General features: G+C 41.9%; 2 protein-coding genes across 2 annotated transcripts in view; both read left to right on the forward strand.

The window, feature by feature from the left end:
* Positions 1-26,560, forward strand: part of LOC119647262 (protein turtle) — a 792,821-nt gene that overhangs the window by 69,047 nt on the left and 697,214 nt on the right. The window lies entirely within an intron of this gene.
* On the forward strand, positions 15,959-17,443 carry LOC119647263 (probable citrate synthase 2, mitochondrial). Its single transcript, XM_038048151.1, has 2 exons — positions 15,959-16,399; positions 16,916-17,443. The coding sequence occupies exons 1-2, from the start codon at positions 16,051-16,053 to the stop codon at positions 17,440-17,442; spliced, it is 876 nt and encodes a 291-aa protein (XP_037904079.1). The 5' UTR covers positions 15,959-16,050; the 3' UTR covers position 17,443.

The raw sequence follows: 26,560 nt of genomic DNA on the forward strand, positions 1-26,560 counted from the left end.
CTCTTTTGATAAACGCATTACCAATAAGCGACGTTGCGTTGCAATTAAGCCAAAATAGACGTCCGATGAATGCAATATATTTTGCAAAAACGTCTTCTTGTTCTTTCTTCATTGAAATTCAAGGCGTAACGATACGTTGAAGAGCAGAAAAAAGATTTATTTACTGTTTTATGGTTAGGTGTCACAACATGCATGTCATTTTGATTGTTTTCCAATGAAGCTGAAATGTAGAGCCAGGTACTTTAAATTCACGGTACCGGAGGTCGAGAAACAAAAGATAGAACATTATATATATAGGCGCATTTTCGAAATATTTACTTACCTATAGCTATTTGCATGTTAAGGACTAAAGGGAAATATAAAATAAAAAATAAATATATAGAAATCAATTGCACCAAGATGTCATGACAGCATGCCTTTTCTGAGAAGCGTGGGGTTACGAATTTTCCTAGGGTGCCGACTTAAGATCACTTTTCCGTATCCCTGTTTCTTTGTAATTTTCACAGCCTAGCATGTTTTCTTTTCTGCAGATAAGACATAATATAATGTTTTATACTAAATTAGACATTTAGCTTCTGACTTGGGGAGGAAATAGAAGACAATTGCGTAATCGCGATGTTTGAGGAAATTCGCCATAGTCCAATGAACAAGTCGGCAAGTAGAAAGGCCTCCTTGGACTCGGAGGGCCTACTTGGACTTGGAGTTCTTCCTTGGTATACAACACTGCACCATTGTGATGCTGTATTGCTATATCTCATTAAAAATCGTGTCTGAACCCGGTTTTCAGGCCATAAAGTTAAGGAAATTGTTGGGTTTCTTGCTGGAGCTAGATATATCCTTGACTACTTTTACCTTGCAAAAGATCCGCAAGTTGCAGCAAGAATGTGTGGCGCGGCAGGATTCGCGGCATTCGAAATTTATGAGATACCATTTGTCCCGACGAATTAAGGTTGGTCGTGGAATCTATAAGAGACTTGTTTTGCAAGTCTACCAGCAATCCATAGTGACACAGGAAGTCTGCGCCTAGTATGGGGAAGCTGACATCCGGCAGGATGAAACGCCACGAAAATGTCCTACGCAAGCCAAGACTCACGTCCACTTGCCTATACCCGTAAGTGTTGATACGAGAGGAATTTGCCGCTGCCAGTTTCAGGGATTTTATGGGGGGGTTTATGGTGCTGGGATACGGGAAGAACCGAAACTTCCGCACTAGTATCCACGAGGTAGTTGCGCCTGCTGAGAGGGTCGTAAATTGTTAGGCGACGTGGCGCTGCGTTCTGGGTGGCCGTCGCCAGGACCCCCCGCGGACCTAGTTTTTTCCGCAGGCGTGAATTTACAAGGGATTGTACACTTGGTGGCTTTATCGCCGAATCTGCGGTGGTACCAGCAAATCCCTCGGTCAGTGGACTGTCCTGACCACCTGCTACCTGTGATCGACCTTTTCGGGTGGCAGACCGCGAGTGAGCTCGTGATCTGGCGTCCGAACGCTGAGCGTCCAGCGTCGCCCGCATCTCGGCCGCACTGGCTGTTAAGGCGGTTATTTCGCGCCTTAAGTCGCCCACCTCGTCCGATGGCTGTTGAACGGCCGCTATGGTCGGGCGTACGTGCACCTCGTGCACTTTGTCGGCCGCAGCTGCCAGTGCCTCCAAGGAACCTGAGACACACGCGAGGACCGCCTGGGTGCCTTCCGGGAGCCGACGTAGCCAAAGGGACTTCATCAACTCGTCGTCGATCTTACTCCCACCCAATTGCTTCATTTCGCGCCGCAATTGGCTGGAAGTCCGATCCCCCAACGTTAGGCCTGCCAGCAAGTGATCCTGTTTTGCTGACTCACTTACTGACAGGCGCCTGATTAATTCGGTCTTGAGCAGTGAATATGAAGCCGATTTCACTACGTCAGACACGAGCACGATGGACTCCTCGTCCAGGCCGACTACTGCGTGATTAAAACGGGTCGCGTCAGCTGTGATTCCGGACATCTGGAACTGTGCTTCCAAATGCACGAACCACAGTTCGGGGTTCCGCCGCCAAAACGGAGGGACGCGCACGGCGAGGGCGGTCACTTGCGGGTCCGATGGACCTGCCGCGTCTTTGCCGTCAACCGACATTTCAAAAGACTAACTATGATGCGAACTGGTGGGAAGGTAATACCGACTTAGCCAAATCCCTAAACGATACGACAGGCCGCACCTTCAAATGACCGCACGAGCGAAAAAAAAGAGAGCAACACCAACGACGCACCCAAAAGTGAAAAGCTCGCTAAAACAGCGGAGAGCAAGCGAAAAGAGATCCACCTATACAACCACATCGGCACCGTCTCTTGCGGCGATTTAGTTTTTATTCTTACCACAGCAGCTGATGGCAGAGCCGCTACCGTCGCAGCTAACACTACCGCTATCGCCGCAGGAGCAGGATACTCTGCCATTTGCTTTATTTAATTTAATTTATTATTTATAAATTCATTGAAATTTTTCGGAGGTTGTGCGAAACACAAAACTTCATTAAAAACGATTCGTTGTTTATCTCTTCGTTTGTTTGTTTGTCACAGGGAATTGACCTGAAAGGAATTTTGTGTTAAGTTTAAAAGGGCACCTCTTTCCATTTTTTCGTAGTTTCCTTGGCGGTTGTGTATCCCGGCGTTCACACTTCAGTGAGCGTGTGGGGATTCTTCTTGAACGGATACAACTACCAGTTGTTCTGATTTTCCAATCTCATCTCTCCCGTATCAGACCAAGTATCCGCCGCAGTTTTACAGCTGAACAATAACGCAAGTTTTCAATTAATTAATCGTTGGAAACACCGCATAATTTCACTCAGAATAACGCAGTTCTGATGATAGTTTTGTATAAGTGGAATTTACTCTTTCTGTGTACCTTTTTAAGGTTTTGTGTAAAGCGAAACCTTAATAAAATCGGTTTACTGTCTGTCTGCCACACGCACTTTTCTCGGAACAACAATAACGGTTATTTCTATTGATATGAAATTTAACGGGAAGATAGAGCCTGTGAACCGTAGCACATGCATTGACTAATATCGTTCTATGTTGAGTTTAAGGGGGAGGCGCCATATATGTAAAACGAGGGTTTATTTTTTTCACCTAATGCAGTCATGTGAGGTATTAAATGAAAGGTCTCGATTAGTACTTAGACTCATTTTCAGAAGCTACCTTGCCGAAAATTTTTCAATAAATCACAAAGCTGCCACTACATGGTGTGTAGGTATCGAAATACCCTCCATATCGATATCAACTCCAATAAAGTTAGTAATAGTGTACTATTATAACTTTTAGTAACTGTCAGCAGCCCCTCCTTAAGTTTATCCTGAATTCTTTGCAGTAGTATAGGCTATAATATGAAACATGTTCCTATCAAGTTTGGTGAAAATCGCACTATTACTAACAAAGTTATAATGGATCAAAGTTGTCACTTCTGTGCAAATTTATTGTAATCTAAGATTTTGAATATCAGTATTACGCTAAAGTGAATAGTCTGACATAGGTAAAGTTACAAAGGCAGCAAATGTCCACTCAAATATTTTTATATAAGAAATACACAAAACCTTTCATACCCGAAACTTCTGGTTTTTTAACTTGTGTGATCTTAGAATGAGGAGAATCGAATAAAAACTGTTGTTTGCTAAATTTATTGGCCTCCGAATTTTATTGTGCTCTCGAGGTTGTGTTGCCATGTTTTACCATGTTTCCGCCGATTTTAATAGTTGGGTCAAATATTTTGATGTAGCTCTATTAACCCTTAATCCAATTTCCTGTGCTCCAGATGTAGAAGGGTTACTTTTGATTCGAATATCATCATTCGCGTATGCTGCCAGCTGGGTTGATTTCAAGAGTAGTGTCCTTTTGTTATCGATGGGAACGGTTCTGGTGACATGCTCCAGAACTATATTGAAGAGAGTAAGAATGAAATCGTCCCTTGCTTGAAATCTCTTGGCCTGGGATCCAGTATTGTCTGTGACCAGCATATTCATTCATACCAGTTTCAGTGGGATTTCCAACCCGAGTATTATTTCATACAGTATGGAATGCTAAGATCTACGAGTATATTGTCATAACCCCCCTCGAAACCTACAAAAGTCTAGTGCATATCGGTGTTAAATTTCCTGGTGTTTTACTGGGCACAGTTGGTCAGTTGTAAACTGCCACTTCTGAATCCACCTTGGTATTCGCTAATGACTTTTAGGGTATTCAGGTTTAGTCGCTTTTTTCAATGATTTTCGTCCAGGAACATAACAACGAAAAGCTTTTGTAATTACCATAGCGGAGTTTATTTTCATTTTTTTTATAATGAACAATTATGCTTTAATGCAAGCTTTCAGGTATTCTTTCATAAGTACATATCATACCAATCAATTTGTGGAGGATTGTTCAGAATGCTTCGTTAATATTCCACCAACACCAGGAGCTCCGTTACTACTGCTTCAACTTCACTTAACGATGGACGTGAATGAGCCTTCGGAACGTCGAGCGTTTGGGCGGAGGTAGACGTTGGAGTAGAATTTAACACCCATTTGAAGCACTGAACCCATTTCGTCCTGATATTGTCCTCCTTACTAAAATTTGTTTCTCTACAGATGTCCGTCTGTGACTTATGTCCTATTCTCAAATGTTCCACTGTTAAGTATGCGGCACGTATGTCATTCTTTTTCCACTATTTGTAACCTATGTGAAACTATTGATTGTCTAATGAGTGCCTATGCAAACCGTTCCAAGACTCCTCGCGCGTTATCCGTTGCATACCTAAATTGGGCTCTTCTCCTTATTTTTGTTTGCTACCAGGGAGTATTGCAGTTTTCTTGATGAGTTTGTAATTAGAGCTACCAATTTCTTTTTTTGTCAAAATCGGCTGTAGCCGAATTCGTTCGTATCTTTATACCTCTATTAATTTTACCTTCTTGCCAAAAAAAGCAAAACTCCATCTCGGCAGGTAATTTTCCTGAAATAACTCAAGATCTCAGAAGATCGAAGCTGCTCAACTATTTAACTTAAACTTAGGTACTTAGTGGTTCGATTTTTGGCAAAAAATTTAAGTCATACCTTGCCGATCATTCAGACCCTTTTTTTCTGGCATACACTCCGTTTATTAATTTGATGAAATTCAGCTAATTCATCTCATTAGCTTTCTACGCAATTATCAGTTCATTAATCGATCATACTGAGCCCAATTAGGCAAATCATCAAATTAAATTAGACCGTAACATATTTTTGTTATAATGTTATGCGATTCATAGATCATAATGAGCCTAACATATGTTCATCTCTTGTTGATTTGGTGCTGAAAGATCGTTAAACCTTAAGGCATACGCTTCAAGTTAAAAGGAGGGGGAAGAGAAATTAAAAGAGTTGATATCAAGCGGTGATTTTTTCCTACTTTCTTCCCAAATAACACTAACTTACTATTTTTTGTATGTTGCCGTACATATGTAATGTACTTGGCCCTAACGAATAGTACATACACACAATGAACGCATTTGATCATGCCTCCAAATCGGAATTTAAGAAGAGTTGATCTGCTTTTTCACAATCCCGAAATAACTCATGAAATCCAATTTTGGTGGTACTCATTACTTTCGAAGAAAGCAGATGTGTATCTTCCACTCCATCTTTATTCTGCCATTTCTAATTCCGATGACTGAACGTGGTTTCGCCATTATCCATCCAGCCAGCGGTCCAGTTTGATTATGATCACAGTTGAAGACCTGTTTCAGGTACCTACTCATAAAATGCTGAGAAAAAATCAACGAATCTCAGTAATGACAATAATAAAGAATGATGGATATTTTTTTGTGAGGGTTATACTCTGGCTTTGATGGATTGCATGATGACAAAATATTCAAATAGACTTTCATTGTTTGTTTTTTTACCGTGCTTGTCGTGCTACTTTTGCGTAATTGCTACTGTATTGTTTGGGAAGTTTGGAATATGAATAACGCAAGAAAATCAACACTTGAATGAAATTAAATCCGTGTAAAAAGGTCCTTGAACAGTGCCGTTTGCTATAATATATTCTACACTGGTCGGTTTAATTATTGCTAGTGGCATTGTGCAGCAGTGATAGTGTCTTAGCTGACATAACTTATTGCAGAGGTGAGAGAATTGTGAGGAACAGATAGATGAGGTTATGATTAAAAGGTTTGATTTGCAAGGCCTCGGTAATCAGAGGATCATGAGCGGGATTTGTCACTTTGATGTGGTGGGGTTGATGAAGGTGGATTGAGGCTGATGCTCCACTGATGGGAAGCTGATTGTGCAAAGTCGTTGTATTAGTGGTTTTCCCCTCATTCTTCAGCCGATTCCAGCAGTGCTAGGCGCAGTTTCATGGAGAGATAAAATCCCCAAATTATGCCCGTTATAAAATTGCCGATTTTCTCATTACCATTATTTCACACTGTGTCTACCGTCCTTGGCTGTGGTGTATGCACTAAGATTGCTTTCAGAAATTTGGTACGCTCAGTCATAAGGAGCAGCTTCGCTACCTTTGAAATTCCTTGCCATGCCTTTGCCGAATTGCAATATTATATGTAGGTAGGTTGGTAGGTTTGCCAATTTTCTGAAAATAAGTGCGATATTTCAGCCACGCCTGATTAGCTGAACTTCTTTATGCCTCCTAAGTCTACTTGCTCTAGAGCTTTTTGTTTTGGAATTCGTTACCAGATTACATTAGAAAGGTTTATTTACGACTGAATTTGACGATGTGTTTTATTTCAGCCCTTGGCCATACCAGATAGAACACTATATTGTAGTTAGTGGGTAAACAATTCTTCTTTATAAATGTTTGGTTACCTCTCTGATTTTACATGAACTTATTGTACTATTATACTGATTAGCGCATAGCCCCTCCAAAATCTACTTAGACCTACCATTTGATTTCAAAAGCTCCACTGCGTTCTGCATTCTCTTCAAGGAGGACTAGTGTGAAAATCTACCGAATATTTTGTGAATCGTCCACATTTTCAGCAACTTTCCCTTGCCATTCTTCGTTTTTTCGTTGGATACATTCACCTTTTCTTTTACAAAATTTAACCGTTATCATCGTGATGATTCTTATAATGATATCCGCCTTCCTCATTCGAGGTTTTCCTGAAAGCGGTGTATATCCTCGGTGCTAGGTCCGAGTAATTTCAAACAGTAAAGCCTTCCTTCAATTTTATGTAGAATATAAGACTTTGGAGCAGAGCATTTCGGTCACGGCGCACTGCATGAAGAAGAACTTCCAAAAAGGTTAGATCCACTCTTCAAATTCATCACTTTATACACCCCAGGAATTCCCCCTTGTTGATGCTCTGAAGATCCTTGTTATTGTCCCAGCAATAGTTTAGCCTTCCTTTGAAAGTCACTCGTATCTTCTGCATATACGCCATTCTAAGCTTATGGTGCCTGTTTTGTTATTCGTACTGCCTTTTTTTTAGTTGCGTCTTTGAGAACGAGGCATCACCGTGAATGTGTTTATCTCAAATGCTTCCAAATTCATTCAACATCCTATTGGTTTTGAATTTTTACATCCGAAATTAAGATGAAATGCACCTTCTTATTGTTTTGTTGTCAATACGATGGCCAACTATTTTTGTTTTGGCGAATCTGACTTTGGGAACTTCATCTTGCGTTTGATACCTTGGTCAGCTTAATAGGTGCTTTTGTAAAACGGCAAACAAAAAAAGGGCATGAAGTCGGTCAACTTTCTAATTCAAATTGGTTCAGAATACATTGATAGCAAAGATGGCGGGTTCAGATTACCCATATTCTAAACGCTACTGTTAATAGACCCGATAACTTACCCGCGTAGGTACATGGACTTATTAATCCACTTCTGTTCTGCTAAATGTGAGCATAACCTGGAAAGTGATCTTAAGTGTTACTCCACACTCCACACTTTCGTTAGCAATTGCTTTCTTTATGTCCCCGGCATGCTCCTAATCGAGGAACTGGCCGTGCTCTGGAAGTACTGTTTAAAAAGCAGAAGTGTTATTAGATAGGTCATACATTAAGGACGTGTGACTACTCCATTGCTAACTATGCAATACAACGGAATCCATTATTCCGATATGGCGCAAAGCAGCATATGTGGAGTATAGGCAACGCGGGAAGTCGTTAACGTGTAATCCTCTTAATTACAACTTTCGGTAAATCGATCTCGAGTTTTTCAACTCCGTCTGAGTAGTTAATAATGATAAAATTTTTACACGGGATGTGGTTTCTCGCAATAATTTTTCACTGAACAGGTACCATCTGATTAGCACTAAGCCCAGATGCTTCTAGCTTTTTCAGTTTCCCTCCTCCTTGTCTCTTTCAGCAGCTGTATTCGCATCTTTACAATTGCGAAGGAAACTGTAAGGCAGTACTCCTTTGAATAGAGCATCTCCTCAGATGTACTCTCCCGGCTCACGTTCGTTTCAACCCCGTGCTATGGTATGCTGTGCATCTCATTAAATCCAAAGCGGTGCAGATGTCTCTAGCATCTTAGAGCTTAGTTTGACTTCAGTCATTATCCCCAGAAAAACTATATAGCCGGCTTAAAGACAATCGTATATCCACAACCTTTCACTCTGACGGTGTTTTTTTGTTCTACAGTTTGTAATACACGTTCTCATCGTACTCGTTCTCTCCGTCGAATAGAATTCCACATCGCCGAAGAGATTTTCTATAGAAATTATTGTCATATCATCTGAAAAACCAACAATCGTAGTCTTTTCTGAAATGGTTAGCGCAACCACTCCATTATTCATCAAATTCCACGGCAAAAGGCTTAGGTCCAGCTTTGTAGTAGTCCCCCTAGGCCAGTCATTCATCTTGAAGTTGAATGGGATTTTGATATCCACCGCCGATACAATTCACGTCCGTTAAAATTCATCGAATCCTTCCCAGTTTCACCACCAGTAGAGTGCGCATTCTGAAATTCAAAATGGAGCCCTGAAAGTTCCTTGATATGATATTGATTCTCCAAGTGGTTTTCATTTGTAGGCACGCCTCAAAGGTGTTAAGGAAAGGGTCGGGTTACTGCTAAAATGGAAGATTTGTTCGAAATACATTCAAAAGTGGAGTCTTACTGTCGCCAATCCTCCCACAACCAGTTCTTCCTCGCATGGTTTGGATTGGCCCGTCGGTTGCCTTCCGCAATTTTTTAATGAGAAAATAGCAACAAAATCGGATGCTTAAGTAACTCATTGGAAAATTTGGTTGACCTTTCCTCGTGTAGATTGTGTCGTAGTCAATGTGAGTATAGTGTTTGCAAACATGCCAAGCAATTCTGCCTGGCATTCTAAGATGTAGGTGTATGAGTTTTCATAATTCACGATTTTCATTGTTCGATGTCTAGGCGATACGGTGGCCACAAGTATGGCTGCACCAACTGCAGCTGCTTCACCGAAATCCATAGCGATCATTTTAGTCAGAAATGGTCCGAGGAAATAACCTATTTTATCATCTGCTCGTACTTCGAAATTAGGGTGCGCAGAGGACAGATTATAGGCCAGTACCACTTTATTCGCAGTAGTATAATTCCGGTCGGACGTGTAGTACTTGGAGACACCAATAAGGGCATACTGCAGACAACAACCTCGATACGCCCCAAATAACTGTTCTATACCGTCAAACTAAAGTCTCTACTGAGATGCAAGACGAATGACAAAAAAGCCTATATCGATGTCATTTTCGCATTTAATAATAATAATAATCGTTGGCACAATAATCCAATTAGATTAGGTCCTTGAAGTGTGTTAGAGCACTTCACTCAAGACTGCAACGGTACATTACAGGATTATAGTTCCCTATAGGAGGCAATGTGGTCAGCATTGCGCTCGCTCGAGATTATTACCCTGATTTGACTCAGGTACTCATTCACAGCTGAGTCGACTGGTATCCGACGTCAAATCACGATACAAATTCCACTGCCACCAGCGAGATTTAAACCACGACTTTCCGTACGACAGCCTTGTGCTCTAACCACTCAGTTATCCGGACAGACATTTTCGCATTTGGATTTACTATATAGACGAGGTCGTTCCAGGCTCTAGGTAGTTCAAGCATCTTCTTTGAAATCATGATGAGATTGCACTCCCTCATACGAATATATTGCTACACCAAGTATGGACATCACGGCTTCTGATAGCGCCCGGCATACCTGACAGATCGATGTCCTACGTTTGTAGTATACTATTGATGAATTTCGCTTTATATTTTACGGAGAAAGGGAACTGAGAACAGCTTTTGTAGATATTGCCTGGAGGTATACTTGATTGACTTTCCCAATGATCGAAATTAAATTAGTCTCCACGTCATTCATAGCATTCCTTATTATGACTTATACCCGTAACGTGTTTATGAATCTATGTAAAAGATCGAACAACAAATAGCAACCGCTTTCCAGGCACCCTTTTCCCCGAGAAGAGGTCGCAGCGTCCAATAAGTTACCTTTCCTTGGATGATATGATGGTATTTTCTAAACCCAGTGCATGCATATTTAGTAAATTCAAATAATATCAGCAAATAACTTTATCTCCGGCGGACAAAGGGTAGTGTTGGTCCAAGGGCTATGCACTCTGCGTTTGCGAGGCAAATTTAGAAATGTAAGTCCCATAAACGTTCACGCTCCTACAGAGGAGTCTGTAGAGTCCGAGAAGGATACCTTCTACGAGGCAGTTGAGCGGATCTTCGAAGCCTGTCCCAAGTATGACATCAAAATCATACTTGGCGATTCAAGCCAGCTCGCATTCAGGCGATACGTCGGCTCCCATAACATACATAAAAATACAAATGATAATTGACTACGGATTATTCAATTATCAGTGTCACACGAAATGATTGTTGGAAGTATCTGATTTGCGCATAATGTGGTCCACAAATAAACGTGGGTCTCTCCAGATGGGACCACTTTCAACCAAATTGACTGTGTATTGATCAAACGTCGCTTCGTCTCAGTCTTGATGAATGTCAGAACATATAAGGGGGCAATATAGACTCAGATTACTATCTCGTTGGCATAATGCTCCGGCCTTGAATTACAACACCACCTACAATCAACTGTGGCAATCAGGTGAGAATGAATACGGAAGCCATTCACAATACAGCCCGCCGTAAAACATGTAAGGGGGAAGTGGATGCCGTAAGAGCCGCAGCTACCAGATGTTCTGGAGATGAAGCATCAACAAATGATCTTCACAACCACCTGAAGAGGGTTATCATTGATACGGCCACAAAGATACTTGACCCCAGCCGCAAGAAAAGTCAGAACGGCTGGTTTGACGATGAATGTAAACTAGCAAAAGAACGGAAGAATGCTGCAAACCGGGTAATATTGCATTCTCAAAGAATGCGGGCACGCGGACAGACCTATCAAAAACTACGTCGAACGGAGAAGTGAATTCACACACGGAAAAAGGAAGCTTGGGAGAACCAGGTCTGCGAACTCGAAAAGTACAGGGAGCAACTACACCAGCAGCAGAATGAAGCCTTATACATCTCGATTCTCAGCCTACCGAGACAAAGAGGGAAATCTGATTTCCGACCAAATGGGCATATTGGAGCGATGGGTTGAGTACTTTGCTGAACTGCTCAACAACCAAAATATCGGCTAGTTGGAGGTCCCCCAACTGAAGACGATGGACAAATGCTGCCACCGCCAGGCATGGAAGAAACAGTCCGTGCAACGTCTTAAAAACCGTAAGTCACCTGGAGCCGATGGAATTACAGCCGAATTGCTTAAATATGGAGGCGACCAGTTACACCAAGTGGTTCATCAACTTGTGCTCAAGGTATGGGACAGCGAATCAATGCCTACCGATTGGCAACGAGGCATTATCTGTCTCATACATAAAAAGGGAGATATCACACAGTGCAGCAATTATAGAGGTATCACATTGCTGAGTACCATCTATAAGATATTCTCCACTATCTTGCTAGGCCGGATAGCCCCATACGCTCAGAACATCATTGGCCCATACCAAAGAGGCTTCACTCCATGCAAATTAGCAACAAATCAGACTTTCTCTCTGCGGCAAGCGATGCAAAAACTGTTCGAATATGGACATAGTTGCACCATCTTTTCATCGACTTTAAAGCTGCCTATGGCAGCATAGCCAGGGTAAAACTGTATCCGGCCATGAGAGAAGTATCCCTGCGAAATTGATAAGCAGCAGGATCATTCTAGAGACCATTCAACAACGGTCTAAGAGAAGGGGATGCCCTACCACGCGCCCTCTTTAACTCTGGAGAAAGTGATTCGCGATGCAGATCTGAATGCAATAAGTTCACCCTGCTAGTGGCCTGCGCCGACGATATTGAGATTATGGGAAGAGTAACCTGAGATGTACAGTATACCAGAGCGAGGAGGCGCCGCGAGATCTTCCGCTGCACATTAATGAAGGCAAGATGAAGTACATGGTGACAACGTCAGCGCCAAAGAACAAAGAACCAACAACATCGAATCGCACTGGTCAAAGGAAAACAATAAAGATAGGAGAGTACAACTTTGAAACAGTTAAAAATTTCTCCTATTTAGGGTCAGAAATCACAACTGATAACAGCTATGACCATGAAACCCGCGCACGGCCTGTTCCGCTCGAAATGTCTTTTTTTATGGATGGAGGTGGAAATCTAACAAAGACCCTGTCACTAAAACCACCCTCACTTTCTCCTTCTTCCTTCCCCGCGGAACCGCCGCAAAGCATTACTTTGCGGGGTGGACTGCGCTTTAAGTGACAAGCCTTCCGTTCTTCGCGTCCTCCTTGCGCGCTCTGCTCTTCCAAGTTGCTCCTGTATTCTTTTGATTGCGGAGTTCACCGCACACCAGTTTCCCTTCGACTTCAACATTTCCCCGACGATGTTCTGCGGGCTTAGGTTAGTTTTCAGGGAGTCTTCCAGACTCCTCCTTTCTGGGAAAAATCGTGGACAGTGGAACATAACATGCTCCAGGTCCTCAGGTGTGCAACCTCATTCAGGACAAAAGGGAGCATCATCCAGCCTGAACTGGTGCAGGTACTTCCTGTAACGACCATGTCCTGACAGGAATTGCGTCTGATGGTAGTTAATCTCGCCCTGTCGTCGCTGGATCCACTCCTCAATATGGGGAATCAAAGTGAGGGTCCAGCGACCCCTCTGCGAGTCGTTCCGCCGTTGCTGCTACTTCTCCAGTGACTCTCGCCTTGCCGGCTTTCGGAATTCTGCATCATTTTCAGGAGGATTCATTTTCCTTGTGTCGTACAGGCAGCGTGTCTTACTTGCCAGAAGGTCTATCGGGATCATTCCAGCAATAACACACGCTGCCTCGTCTGAAATTGTTCTGAAGGCGCTCCACACCTTTAGCGTTACTAAGCGGTAAGTCATATTTACCCTCGTCCGATTACTCTCACACGCTGGTGCTTCCTCCCAAACTGGTGCCGCGTATAATAGTGTGGAGCGAACCACTCCGGCCACAAGTAATCGCTTTCTCAGAGGCATAGTCCAGATGTCTCTTGAAATTAATTTTAGCGTCAATCATCACCTCTAGGTATTTACTAACCGGTTTCGAAGTGATGACGTGACCACGAATACGAATATTAATCGTATTCCTCTTCCTACGATTTCAAGACTGCCTCCGTCTTTTGTTCCGCAAAGTCAAGCTGAACCATCTCCAGCCACGCTTTTATAGCGCTAATGGTTTCGTTAGCGTACATTTCAATGTTTTCAGGTTGTTTCGCGATGACAACCACAGGTGACGGTATACTGCTTGGATCCCTCATCCGTATCGTGCCAAAGTGTCCTCTCCGAAAGGTAACTGTCGAGGAGCTTAGTCAAATAACTAGGGACACCCGTTTTAGCCAGTGAGCTTTTTATCCACTCGCAACTTGCGGAATTGAACTCATTTTTGATGTCCAATGTCACCACGGCACAACGTTTTTTAGACGACATCGCGTCTCGAGCCAGCTTCAAAACAAGGGCTACGGCGTCGATCGTTGAGTGGGCTTGACGAAATCCAAAGTGTCGCTCCGATAGTCCACCCTTATATTCAATGATAGGGAGCAGTCGGTTGTAGATGATTTCGAGCATCTTTCCTGTCGTGTCGATGAGGCAAATCGGTCGGTATGATGGTGGGTGTCCTGGGTGCTTATTTGGCTTCGGGAGCAGAACTAGTTTTTGCCTCTTCCACCGATCGGGGAAAACTCCTTCTACCATGCATGTTTCAAAACCGCTGATAAACCAGTTGGGTCGGGTCTTAACTGCGAGTTTAAGAGATTTATTGGTAATAGCATCCAGACCGGCAAATTTGCGCAAGTTCCTCCTCAGTTACCGCAGGTATGGTGTAGATGTTCAATGCTTGCTTGTGTCGTTTGCGCTCCCCTTTATCTGGGGGGAAGAGCGCTATCACGATATCGAGCAGAAGATGCGGGCAGGTCAGTTGTGGTGTTTGACCTCTCATCTTCTTCATAACTATCCTGTACGCTGTTCCCCAGGGGCTTTGGTCTGCCTATGCGCAAAGTTCCTTGAAGCATTCTCGCTTGCTGGTCCGTATTGCCTGCTTACGCCTACCTCGAAGGTTCACATATACTAGCCGTTTCTCGTCGAAGTCCGGTCTTCCTCTAGATCGTTGACAGATCCTTCTAGCTCGAAAACATGTATCCCGCTCGAAATGTCTCACAATAGGGTCAAAGCTCTTACTGTACAATATCTTGCCAGTCCTTATATATTCCTCGGAGTCCTAGGTTCTTAGCAAACAAAAAGGCAAAAAGAATCTTCCGAAGAATTTTTGGGCCCCTACATTAGGATGGACGATTCCGTAGTCTACATAACAGTGAAATCTATGAGCGATACGACGACCTGGTCTGGTTAGGTGTGGATAAAATCCGGCTCAACAGGTTGCGGTGGGCGGGTCACCTAATCCGTATGGATGGTGATGATCGAGCCCAGAAAGTCTATAATAGCAATATCTATGGTAAAAGAAGAGGACGAGGCAGACCCTGCCTGTGATGGAGCGATGGCGTAGGTCAGGACGCCAGGCAGTTTTTAGGGATATCGAATTGGTGGACCTCGGCGCAAAACTGAGGTGTTTGGAGTTCCTTACTATGGCAAACCTAAACCGGATACCGGTTATTGCGCCATTGATGATTGGGTTGACGAAGGGATGATTTCCGGGGGGCGGGAGTTTCATGATTTTTTTAAACATAACAAAGAGAAACGGAGGAAAATAAGGACATTGGATTGACCACTTTGAAAAGTTATCATTGCTTCAGCTTTTTTATGATCAGAATTGTCTTGGAATGGTGGCCTTTTTCACCTTTCAACTCACTTGTATAACACCTGGAAAATGGGCTTCGGATGCCGTTTTTGGTGCCCTGTTGTTCTATAGAATTCTGGCAGCTGAATTTGAGTGGTGGCCTTTTTTTAATCAGACTCAAAAACAGCGAAATACGTCCGCAGTCATATGGATACACAGTTAGGAAGAAGCTGCTCCGAAACGTAATGAAAATGAAAATATTGGCATGTGAAACTGGATTCTTAAAACAAATTGAAGCTTCAATCATACTCAAAGTATAATACAACCTAAATTTGAAATTTTTTCGATAAAATGATTATAATTTTCCTATTCTCCAAAATATGTAAAATGACGACCATTAATAATCCATTCCTTTGTTTTTCTGCAGGTAATTTGCGGTTCCGATATGTGTAAATTCTTAGAAACAATTGAATGTGTGAGTATATAAATTTGTTTCATTTGTTTTGTAGAAATTGATTTCAGGGGTGTGTGAGGTTGTCTTACATAAAACTCGTTCCAGTTATAAATATGTACCTAAATTTAAAACAGAATATATTCTCACAGTTAACTTAGATGCATTGAAAATAATATATGTACACACACTCATTGCGCTCGAATGTGAACATTAAATCTTTTTCAAATTATCTGAAATAAAAGACAAAGAAGGCAGTTGCATCTTCAATCTGCATATGTCAAATTTTCACAAACAGTTCGGTAATTTCGCGTATTAAGTGATTTTCTCTCCGTTAACTGACATTCTGTTCACAAAATAAGGGAATAAGTGCTGAAAAAGTTTAGCCCTTGCTTGTGAAAAATGGCGATTATCTGGAATAATCTGCTCAATGTTCTGAAATCAAAAAAGGGTCTTGGGATCACATTCACCCGTTCCGCGTATGACTTTGCTGCCTTTGTCGACATTGTTTCGTCCAAAATTATGGAGAAAAGAAAAATTGTGAGAAGTTTTCGCAAGGATCATGGAAAAACTAAAGTTGCGGATATCACTGTCGATCAGATGTACAGAAGTATGACCGGTACCGAAACTCTCGTCTATGAGCCATCAAACATAGATCCTGAAAAAGGGATTCGTTATTATAATCAGACAATTTCTGAATGCTGGGAACGTTTACCAAAAGTAGATGGCGGACACCAGCCATTGCCGGAGGGTATGTTTCATTTACTTGTAACTGGTGACATCCCTGACAAAGAGCAGGTAAAAATGCTATCCAAAGAATGGGTGGAACGTGCGGTTTTACCGAAGCACATCTGCACTATGCTCAATAATTTCCCATGCACCCTTCATCCGGTTTCGCAATTTTCGTGCGCCATCACGGCTTTGAATAATGACAGCAAACTGGTGAAAGAACTACACAACGTGAAGAGAAGTGACTATTGGAAAATTTATTTAGAGGACTCGATGGACCTTATCGCAAAGGCGCCTAGTGTAGCAGCAAATATTTATCGAAACATTTACAAGGGCGGAAAGGGTAGTTTACTAATAGACCCTGAAGCGGATTGGGCTGCGAATTTCACAACTTTACTGGGTCTAGAAGGCAAAGAATCTCCGGAAATGATGAGGATGATCCTCACTCTCCTTAGTGACCACGGTGGTGGCAGTTTGTCTACGCATGCATCGCAATTAGTTTGTTCAGCTCTAAGTGACCAGTATTTGTGTTTTGCAGCCGCGTTGAATGGACTAGCCGGACCGCGAGCTGGAAAAGCTTGTGAAGACGGATGCACTTTTTTAATGAAAATGCGGGATCAGCTCGGCGAAAATCCTTCTGAAGCAGAAATGAGAGTTTACGTATACGACTTTATAAAATGTGGTCATCGTATTCCAGGATATGGTCATGGAATTTTGAATAATGTTGATCCTCGATTTTTGTGCGAAAAAGAATTTGCCACCAAAAATTTGCCAAATGATCCACTTTTCAAGTTGGCTTTGACTTTGGAAAAAGTTGCTCACCCATTGCTGGTTGAAATTGGTACTGTGAAATGTCCTTGGCCCAATGTTTACGCCCTTTTGGGACTGGTGTTGAATCATTATGGATTGAAAGAAACAAATTTTTATCCTGTTATAATGGGTGTGTCAAGGTGTTTAGGAATTGCAGCTTCGTCTATTTGGTCTCGAGGTATGATATTGCCAATTGAGCGCCCTAAATCATATTCAACTGGTTCACTTATGAAGATGTTAGGATTACCTAAGTGATGAGAGATAAAAGATAGAGATAATTCATTTGAAAATGTTTATTATTGAAATTAATAAAATAATTATATAAAAGATTTTCGTGAAAAGTGTATTTGTTTCTATAATTAATTGGATTATTCCTAAATTTCCTCTTGCAATTATGTGATTTTTGTTCTCGTCGGAAATTTTCGAGCTCACAAGATTGACTGATTTGTTAGTCAAACTGTTCGGCATTTAATGGAGTTTTCCTAGCGTTTCATTTCTAATTGGTGGAAACTTAGGCACTTACGAAGGATAATAGCTAAGATATGGGTGACAGCTGCTGATAAATTTCTGCATCCAATAATGAATGACATTTTCGACGTTGTGCAAGGTTTTTTAACCATAAGATTATGGGTCAACTGGCCATTGGAGATTCACAATATCTCCAATGCCGTTGCTAGTGGGTTTCAGTCTTTGTATCTTTTGGTGGCATTTCTTGGCGTATTCCCGTTGTTTCACGTTGTTAAAAGTTCCGAGTGTCTCCCGAGCAAGCATGTTATTATCACACCTGTGACATCCCTGCTTTCAAAATATAGTTTCGAAAAGTAAATTCTGAGCAGTCTTATAAAGTCACCACGGAATCTATCTTGATAAGTGCATTTTGAGTTTTGCACTAGCGTTTCCGAATTGCAGACAAGTGTTGATGGTACCTTGAATCTTTAACATGTTAGCATTTCCTGTGTATCTGATAGGAAACAACGGGTGCTTTGTGAAGGGCCGGTCTATATTGCCCCAAACTGCAGCCTGTTGGCTTTTTATACATCTTACCAAAGTCCATTTATGTGAAGAATTCCCTTTTTGTCGTGAGATACTTAACTTCAGGCTCTTCCTCAGGGTTCTTTGTTCCGCAGATGGTATGCTTTTGGCCGAAACATTGTGCAATAAAATGTAGGAGGGTGTTTTGTCCTCTTCATTGCGAAGCTCTTCAGTGCATAGTAAAAAAGTAAAAGTGTTTGGCGCCAGGTGTCTGGTCCATTGAAGTCCTCTGGGTCTCCCCGCCAAGGCTGCGTTAAGTATATCATCGATGACGTGATGAGGAGCAATATCAACGACGGAATGCAGCCCTGCCGAATTTTGGTTTGGACTTCAAATTTCCAGTTCCAGTTCCAGTATATGATATATTTCGCCATCATATCTCGCTTTGGTAATAGCTATTGGCATCTCCGGAATGCTTCTCCTATGCGTCACAGTCCAGACAAACTCCCTGTTCATGAAGTAGAAAGTCGTCTCGAAATTGATGAAGAGCACATGCAGCAGTGATCTAAACTCCGTATACACAATGATCCAAAGACACAGAGGGATACAGTGAAGAAAGTAGCCTGCTTTGTGTCGATTGGGTTTTCGATGTCTCCTCTGGCGCATTCCAGCATTATTTGGGCTGTTATCTTTGCGATGGCAGGAAGCATGTAAACACATCTACACTCCCTCATTTAATTTTGGTGCTCTGTTTCAGAATCTAAACGATTATCCCTTTCAGCCTCATGGACAAAGATCTCGGATTTCTAGGAGTTGAGAATGAGTGGAACTAGTAACTTTGTAAAAATCACAGGGGTTGTAACGAATAATTTCGCAGGGAGACCGTGACGCTCGGTGACTTTACTCCGTTTTATAGCGCTGATGGGCGTGATCATTTAATTCTTCTGTTATGAGCACAAGTCTGTAACTACGGTCTACTTACATTGACTAGCCATTTCATTTACCAGAGGTGTTGCTTCGCTCGATATTATACGATTTAGTGCCGTGATCAAGTCGTGTTGCGGTAATAGTGACGAAGTGTTCCGATGGACTAGTGGCGTAACACGACTTGATCACATCTGAAATGAGGATATCCGCGATCGATATGGGGTTGCACCAACAGTGGAAAAATTGCTAGAGAGGTGACTTAAATGGTATGGCCATGTGATTTGCGCTAATGCCAAGTAAGCGACCATAAGGCAACGATGGCTTAATACGCTGGAAGATGATTTCAAGGCCTGGCGACTACATTGAGATCAGAACTTTGATAAAATAAAATGCCGCAACCGATCACGACGAGACGACTTCGCTTGTGAACAGGACAAGGGCCACATAAAAAAACAACTACCGTGGTGAAGTGATCCTTCTACCTCTTCAGTTGTTCATCACCGGACGAATAGAAAAGATCACTGAAAGACTTAGGACCACCTCAGCTCCTCTGTGGCATGGTACATAGTAGTGTTTGCTCCCTTGATCCGCGCAATAGTAAATTTTCTTTTGTCAAGGCTCACGTTACGTTGAAGTTCTCGAAGTTTCTCACGATATCGGAGCCCCAGCGTGGCGTGTTCGTAGCGTAGCGTTCAATAGAGCCTTCAATCCTTTACGCCGTCCTTTCAATGTTTATCAACATTCTCCAGTGCTCTATTCGAAATATTGGCGATCAGGAAAATCATTTTCCCACTGTAGAACGACAACTGGATCAAATAGGAGATCAATGTTGATATTGGGGCTTCGAAATTTTCCAACCTTATAAGAAGCAACGGACGCAACATTCAAGCGCGTTCAAGTAATCACCAGATGATGATGATTCTTTTTTTGGAAGACAGCTCCAAAATCTATTTCTAATCGCAACGTGGTCGATTCGATTCCTCGTATGGAACGATGTGTGGAAGCTGCAAAAATTCATAAACCTCACACCGTTTTCGTCGCGGTCGCTAAAACCGTGTAGATCACATATTCCAGCAAGGTGTTGTCAGAATCCATCTCGGTATTCAGATCACCCATTGCGATTGCAAAGTCATCCTTAGGAAGCCTTGTGTGGACTGCATTCAATTGCTCCTCCTCTATATTGGAAGTCTGCTTTGGTGCATAACCTTGTAATATTGATATGCTCCTGATTCTGAACGAGATTTTCGTCGTCACCACTGGAAGTCTTACTTAATTTGGAAAAAGCGGGCATTCTGAGGGCCTTCGATACTGTTGAGGAACAGAAGTGAATTCGTATCAGTGTACGTTAGCCGGATTATCGTAATGGCTGAGGATTGGTAGTCAAATTGCGAAAGTATCTTATATTTAGCTTGGCCCGATTATAAGGTTTACGAAGTATGACTGTTGACCTCAATGCTGACATTCAGACTGTATGCCATAATTTGAGCAAATCTTTTCTTGAAGACTCCTTTAAGGCTCCTTCCATTGAATTGTACTGAGTTTGTTTATATAAAGTTTTCTACTCCTGTGAGTAAAGTATTCCTATTCCGCTTTTTCGAAGCAGATTGGAATTGTTGTTATTATCCTATTTAAAATCAATTTTCAGCTGATGCACTATGTAGGTATCCTCCATATGACACCGACTTCACGTTCACTTTGTAAGGGCTTCTTAGAATAAACTAGTATAGGTGCGCATGATAGAGGCTTGTGTCTTCCGGGTTTCAAGGAAGATCAATATCTCGAAACTGCGTTAGGGCAGTTCGGACCTACAAACATCTGCCTTCTTCCTGCTTAGTGATGAATTAATATAAGGGAGCAAATGCCAACTTGCAATCATTTCGGTCGCGCTGCACCCAGGGCAGAGGTGAGGCAGCTTCTTACGAGTTGTCTCTGCCCTGGACGAAACTGCAACTCATTGTCCAAGGATCAGGGTTCCGTGAACCACAACTGAAAAAGTATGTTGCTTTCCAACTGGTGCGGTTCGCCATTAAGTGGATGGCGGACTTAGGAATCCTTCGACTCTTAAACAAAATTGCAATAAATGCTATTCCAATTAATCTTAATTTTGTCCAGCTTCAGTGACTCCTTTGCACTGCTAATGTCTGTTGATGCGGCTTCTTTTCCAGAAATATTGTAGAATAGACGAGCGCCATACTTTCCAAGACCTCATACTCATTCGTATATTTCATGCAAGATTGCGTGCTCTTTACCAATTTCTTATATGCTGTAGGATGTTGGCTTTCGCACTTGACCCAAGCTTTCTACAATTTTTCCAACCTGTTCTCGAAGTACGTGAAGCTATGGGGTGACTCGCTAGATATACTTTTTAAGGTTTTGGTAGTGATTTTTGGTTCAGCTGGATGACTCTCATTTGCGTAGTGCGAAAAGGAGTCTACGGGACCAAGTTGTATTGCATTATAACTTCGACATAATCTCGGGATCGGAGAATGGAAATAGACTTCAAACTCCGTGAAGGATACACGGGAAATGTCAGCGTTACGCGTGATGTATGACGCGTTATGAACAACGATATCAGCAGAGGCGGAGCAGTCCATTAAGCCTCTAGAGAGTTTGAAGTCGGAAGGGGAAACAAATTACTGAACAATACTCAAGAATGCTTCTCATGAGGGAGTTAAAAAACTTTATGGAGGGTTGGACCGAGGTGAAATCCGTACAGGAACGCAGTATGAAACTGGATATTTTGGAAGCATGGTTGGTGATATCGGCTGTCAAACGGAGTTTATCGTCGAAGGTTACGCCCAGGTCGAGGACAGAGTTTAGATAGGACAGAGAGCAACCACCAAGAGAGTAGGAGAAAGGGGTGGGAGAGGTTTTAAGCGAGTAACACATCGAGTCCAACCAGTCATTGACGTGCCTCTCGAGGATGTTGGAGCAGGATAATACGGCGGTAATTCTTAGCAAGAGTATGATCATTGTGTATGGGAAAAATAAGGGCTTCTTTCCACAAGCTGGGAAAATGCCACTCTATGAGGTTCTTATTGAAAATAATGCAGAGAGGAAGTGAAATGAGCTTACAGGTTTTAATCAGGAAGAAGTTGAGAAGACCATCGGCGCGGGTCCGACATTGATATTGAGGTTGCCAATGAGGTACCCCATCAAAGAGGGTGTAAGGAGGGGAATGGCAGGAGATTCGGAGGAAGCTGTTCCCAGAAGAGCGAGAGGAGTCATGCAGCGAAGAGAAGTAACTGCAAAGAAAATTACAGGCTAGCTGTGGAGAGGTAGCAGATGAGCCAGAGAATTTGATGAAACTACTTTCCTATCAAACAATTAAAAATTCAGAAAATACGACTCCGCAGGAAGAAGCATTTTTCCTTAAGCCAGAAAGGCAAGGGTTGGCTGATAAGTTTCATACATCAGTCTAACTGCATTTTCTAATGAAATATTATTTTGCGGTTTCGTATATCAGTCCAGCTAAATCTTCTCATGAAACATGATTTTGTCAACTTGTCAATGTTTTATTAGGTTGTAACAATTAATAAACTCTTGTCGCCTATTGTTTCCAATAAACTTATTCATTATCATCATCAACGGCGCAACAACCGGTATCCGGTCTAGGCCTGCCTTAATAAGGAACCACGGAGAGATCTACTTTAACAGAACTGCAAATTTTCACCCTGGGCCCATTTTCGGCGATATGGCTAAAGAAGTCAGTTATATTACGATGGCATATCCTAAGACAATCGTTTTCGCAGAAGCTGACTGGACCTGATGAAGGGAACAAGTGGTTCCTGAAACTCCGTTATATACAAATAAAAAAAATATAACACTTGCGAAAAAACCTCTTAAAACGGCAAAAAAAGGAATCATCATCATCATCAACGGCGCAACAACCAGTATCCGGTCTAGGCCTGCCTTAATAAAGAACTCCAGATATCCCGGTTTTGCACCGAGGTCCACCATTTCGATATCCTTAAAAGCTGTCTGCCGTCCTGGCCTACGCCATCGCTCCATCTTAGGCAGGTTCTGCCTCGTCTCCTTTTTCTACCATAGACATTGCCCTTATAGACTTTCCGGGTGGGATCATCATCATCCATATGGATTAAGTGACCCGCCCACCGTAACCTATTGAGCTGGATTTTATCCACAACCTGACGGTCATGGTATCGCTCATAGATTTCGTCGTTATGTAGGCTACGGAATCGTCCATCCTCATGTAATTCTTCGGAGGATTCTTCTCTCGAACGCGGCCAAGAGTTCCCAATTTTTCTTGCTAAGAACCCAAATTTCCGACGAATACATAAGGACTGGCAAGATCATTGTCTTGTACAGTAAGAGCTTTGACCCTATGGTGAGATGTTTCAAGCGGAACAATTTTTGTAAGCTGAAATAGGTTCTGTTAGCTGACAATAACCGTGCGCGGATTTCATCATCGTAGCTATTATCGGTTGTGATTTTCGAAACTAGATAGGAGAAATTATCAACAGTCTCTTATTCTTCCCGTTTGACCAGTGCGATTTGATGTTGTTGGTTGGTTGGTTTTCGGTGCTGACGTTGCCACCATATATTTTGTCTTGCCTTCCTTGATGTGCAGCCCAAGATCTCGCCCCGATTGCCGCCTGCTCGATCTGGATGAAGGTAGTTTGTACGTCTCGGGTGGTTCTTCCCATGATGTCGATATCGTCAGCATAGGCCAGTAGTTGGGTGGAAGAGGATCGTACCTCTTGCATTTACCTCAGCATCACGTAGACCATTGTTCATGTCGAATGGTCTTGAGACTGATCCTGCTGCTTTTATCTGACCTCGTACATTGGTCAGGGTCAGCTTAGTCAGTCTTATCAATTTCGTCGGGATACCGAATTCTCTCATGGCCGTGTACAGTTTTATCCTGGCTATGCTATCATAGGCGACTTTAAAGTCGATGAATAGATGGTGCAACTTTTGTCCATATTCCAACAGTTTTTTCATCGCTTGCTGCAGAGAGAAAATCTGATCTGTTGCTGATTTGCCTGGAGTGAGGCCTTTTTGGTATGGGCCAATGATGTGGGCGTATGGGGCTATCCGGCCTAGCAAGATAGTGGAGAATATATTATAGATGGTCCTCAGCAACATGATACCTCTATAATTGCTGCACTGTATGATATCTCCCTTTTTATGTATGGGGCAGATAATGCCTAATTATGTTATTATAACGGTATAAGATGTTGTTGTCTAATAAAAACATAAGCCAAAGCTGATCATTTACTTCGGGCTAATTCGACCTCAACACTTTTTTGGATTTCAGTGGTGAACCATAATGGGTTCAAAGTTCAAACTCTCAAAATTGCCCTCACGAAAGTAGAAGGCTTTCACATAGTATGGGAGTTGAGAAGGTGGGTGTTTTAGACAAAAACCTTAAAAATGAGCATCAATGGTGAATCTACCGTTTCTGCACTGGGTGTGTTTACTCCTTTGATAGGAAAAGAAGCTAGACAATTTTCATAAGGGTACAAAATGGGGACATAAAAAAAATAAATTAAATAGTTTGTTTGATTATTTCTTCACTTGTAGATATGGGCCACTGAAAAATAATGTCTTGTCTGGTTAGGTATGAATTTTGTTAATAATGTATATGGTTCTGGTGTGTAGAGAATTGGATTATTAAACATGTGAAAATGCCATTTTACTTCTGTCATCACTAATTATTTATTGCTGTCTACCATCAAATGTTCCGAGGACGAAAATATTCCAGCGAAGTTATAGGATTGTGAATTATGATGAATTCTGGGATATGGGCGACCCTGTAATCCATATGGTCTATATTTCCTCATCTTCATTTTCAGATTGCCTACGTTATTTATTTATGTAACTTTATCTGAATATCTAGCGCTCCGCTTTGCATTTCTCCGACCACGGTCGTTGGAACCATCTCCTACTAATCATGAAATGGAGCAATTCAAGCTTCCCTTTAATTGCCAATAACGATGTACGTGCAAAGAAACAAATCTGAAAGACCCGCAATAATAAATATTTATAGAAACTTATTATCACAACAAATTACGATTGAAGGTGGTTGCGACTTCATAAGAGATTCAACGTTTCGTGTGCCGTAAACACCCAATTTTTCCCAATGTTAAGACAACGTCGAGGACTGTTTGTGCTTTCAGATGTATGCAGCCATACTGTGTCGCAATGGTTGTGCTGTTGCCATAAATAACCGTCATCTGAACTCCTCTAACTACTTTTTCAAAAGCTAAACAAACGTTTCCTTAATTGTTTACGCTGTTTAAATTTAAAATCAGAAACGAAAAAAAACTGCAAGCACGCCTGAGAAGAAGGAAGCATGATTTCGTTGCTCACAGTCAAAAGAGAAACCAAAACATTGAATAACTCAAACCCCAAAAGAATTATCAAACGAAAAAACTAATCCAAATAAATAAATCTCTTCTGCGGTCACGTTTAGTATTTTTTCGAAGTGTGGGTGTTAAGCGCACTGTGTACATTCTTAGGTGAAGAAGAGCATGAAGCCTTCCATGCATACTCGTAAATTCAGCCAAGGTGGTTTCCTGATGGTCTCGGAGCGCACTTCAAGATGAACATACAGCTCTTGACCGTAGACGTTACTTAGATCTTAAGAGCGCACAACGAAAAAGCAGAAATAGAAAAAGTTGGTGGTAAAGAAAGAAGAAATTGTTGGTCAAAGAAGAAAACTTTATTCTCATCTTAATCTCTGTGGTCCATGAGAGCTCTTCCAAGTGAAACCAAAATGCAGATATTTTTTAAATAGTTTCTTGCTTGGCTAAATTGTTCCTCGTCGTTGTGGTTTTACTGATGGTTGTCGGTGGTTTTCGGTCTTAGAATGAGGCAAGTGGATCAATAAATTCCACCTTAAAGTTGGGGAGGAATATCTCACTCAAGTGGCAGTGTCAAGATTGGTTTGGTTCTTTCGGATGCAGTTGATGCGGTTGTCAGAATTTGCAGGGGCATATTTTTACAATAAAACTAAGAACAAATTTAAACAAAATCCATTTCTTTTCTGTATTGCTTTATACAAAGTTAACAAGTAAATGATTATTAGGATGAAACGTTTGCTACTGCTTAGTAATCTACCTTAGATGAAAAATGATTATATAAATGACAGTTCAAACAAAACCGTCAAATTTACTACATTCCTAAAAAGCAAATTTAACTTTCCTTTTCCGGACTCTTTTTTGAGCTGGGTCCGGGTTTATCTCTTGCGTCCTTCCGAGTGAGTTGCTCTAGTGTGGCTGCTCGGGCCATCCTCTTTAAACGTTTCACGTTCTTCCTTTGGGATAACATCTTACGCTCGGTCTTCTTAGCTCGCATCTCGATATCGTCGTGCATCCTCTTGAACTTGTCATTGACGACTTTCTTATGTTCCTCAGAACGTTCGTGGGCCATAAATTCTTCGAAATTATTGAAGGGCTTTTTACAAAATAAGCAATTCATGTAGGGGTACTGATCGCCATTGTCAATT

This window comes from Hermetia illucens, chromosome 1, assembly GCF_905115235.1.
Source record: "Hermetia illucens chromosome 1, iHerIll2.2.curated.20191125, whole genome shotgun sequence".
Taxonomy (NCBI): Eukaryota; Metazoa; Arthropoda; class Insecta; order Diptera; family Stratiomyidae; genus Hermetia; species Hermetia illucens.

Coding starts and splice junctions, on each gene's coding strand:
- LOC119647263 (XM_038048151.1), top strand. CDS start 16,051: ATGGCGATTATCTGGAATAATCTGCTCAATGTTCTGAAATCAAAAAAG. Junction 16,400..16,915: donor ACACCAGCCATTGCCGGAGG/GTATGTTTCATT, acceptor TGTGTTTTGCAG/CCGCGTTGAATGGACTAGCC.